This window comes from Myotis davidii, unplaced genomic scaffold (assembly GCF_000327345.1).
Source record: "Myotis davidii unplaced genomic scaffold, ASM32734v1 scaffold44, whole genome shotgun sequence".
Taxonomy (NCBI): domain Eukaryota; kingdom Metazoa; phylum Chordata; class Mammalia; order Chiroptera; family Vespertilionidae; genus Myotis; species Myotis davidii.
In genome coordinates this window covers 11,152,003-11,153,802 of record NW_006299705.1, presented here as the reverse complement: position 1 = coordinate 11,153,802, position 1,800 = coordinate 11,152,003, and the positions used below count along the sequence as shown (strand labels likewise).

General features: G+C 51.2%; 1 protein-coding gene across 2 annotated transcripts in view; it reads left to right on the top strand.

Moving 5' to 3' along the window:
* Positions 1 to 1,800, top strand: part of TMEM161B (transmembrane protein 161B) — a 69,830-nt gene that overhangs the window by 2,759 nt on the left and 65,271 nt on the right. Inside the window, exon 2 of one of the 2 annotated variants that reach the window (XM_015571654.1) lies at positions 196 to 391. In XM_015571654.1, coding sequence (XP_015427140.1) covers positions 257 to 391 — 135 coding nt within the window. In that variant the 5' untranslated portion in view covers positions 196 to 256. Of the gene's footprint in view, positions 1 to 6; positions 392 to 1,800 lie in introns of those variants that run through there. The other variant, XM_006775514.2, reaches the window with a different exon arrangement.

The window sequence follows — 1,800 nt, the reverse complement described above, 5'->3', positions numbered from 1 at the left end:
AGGAATGGATCCCATCCTGATAATTCCAATCTCACTGTTACGTAGGACATGCTTTGTGAACCTCAATGAGGCTGCCAGGTTTAGGACCGTTGTTAAGAACCAGTGTCAGAAATGAGAGTAAGGCCTCACAAAATGTGTCACCACTGACCGTCTGATAGCCATTCTCCTTCTGCACCTTTTCTTCCTCGCGGATAGCAGCTGCTTCCCACTCTCACAGGAAAGGACCCCAATCTATCTACCACACTCACCACTGCAGATGCCCTGGGGCTTGCCTACTTACAGCTTTGCCCTTCCACAGCATGGCGGGACCCTCAGGGGAGTTCTGGATTCCTCCACAGCAAGAAGTTTCACAAACCATTTTTGCAGTTCCCTGCCCCCAACTGTTTCCAAGGTTAGTATTTAAGATTCCTGACTGTTATGCTATTTCTCCACCCACAGAACATAACCCTAACCAGTGGGCGGCAAACTGAGGCTCGGGAGCCACATGCGGCTCATTGGCCCCTGGAGTGTGGCTCTTCCTAAGCCTTAGGAGTACCCTAATTAAGTTAATAACAATGTACCTACCTACATAGCTTAAGCTTAAAAAATTTGGCTCTCAAAAGAAATTTCAATCGTTGTCCTGTTGATATTTGGCTCTGTTGACTAATGAGTTTGCCGACCACTGTCCTAACTCAACCCCTACACTCATCGCTAGCCCCCTTTCTAGTATAAAGCAACATCCTGTGCATGCTTCTTTTGGGTGGCTCAGATCTCTGACTCCCAGGGTCTTTCCACCATTTACTTAAAGATTGGATATCATGCTTTCCCAGTTTGATGAGGGTGAAATACAACATCTATAGCCACCTCTGCCTGCCCAACCTCCTTAACTTCTGCAGCTTCCTGGTCTCCCTCAATCCCAGGTTTGTGACAAAACTAGGCCTTCTGGCGAAGAGAGATCCCATAGATGGCACGGCAGGTAGTGGTGACTTAAGCGAAAATCTCCAAGTTGTGAGATTAACTTCCGGAAGGAAGGTCCTCTGTATATCCGTTTCCAGCCTGCCTCCAATGCTGTCTCATTAGAGTCAAAGGAAAAGACGGGGAGAGCTGATGGGTACAGATTTGGGGGAGAGAAAACGCACACACACAAAACTGGTTTCTCTGCTGTGGGCAGATGTTCTCTGGCTTCAGCTGGTGTCTCTGGAGAGTGAGGCAGCTTCTCAGCTCGGATTCCACCGCCCTGAAGACAGGTAGAGCTGGAGGACCACGCCTGCAGGGAGCGAAGGGGAGAGACACAGGTCTCCTACGATCCGTAAAGTCTGCAAAAAGAGCCAGCGCCAGCCGAAAACCTGAAGGTCAAAAGAGAAAGGGCGTGGCTGCGCGGAGGCGATGGCAGCGTGGTCTCAGCCCGAGCACCGGCAGAGGTTCCATCCTCACTCCTCCGCCGGGTCTGGGGTCGGCTCCCATGCCTTTCACCAACCTGCGCCTCCGTCACCTCCCGGAGTGAGGATGCGCTCCTGCCCAAACCACCCGACCTACCTCGGATCCTCGCAGCGCCACAATGGGGACACTGGCCTGGGCAAGAGGGTTTTACTTTTTCTTTTTTTAAAATATATTTTATTGATTTTTTTACAGAGCGGAAGGGAGAGAGAGAGAGTTAGAGAAACATTGATGAGAGAGAAACATTGATCAGCTGCCTACTGCACACCCCCGACTGGGGATGGGCCTGCAACCAAGGTAAATGCCCTCGATCGGAATCCAACCTGGGACCCCTCAGTCTGCAGGCCGACTGAGCCAAACCGGCTAGGGCTGGCCAGTGATCCA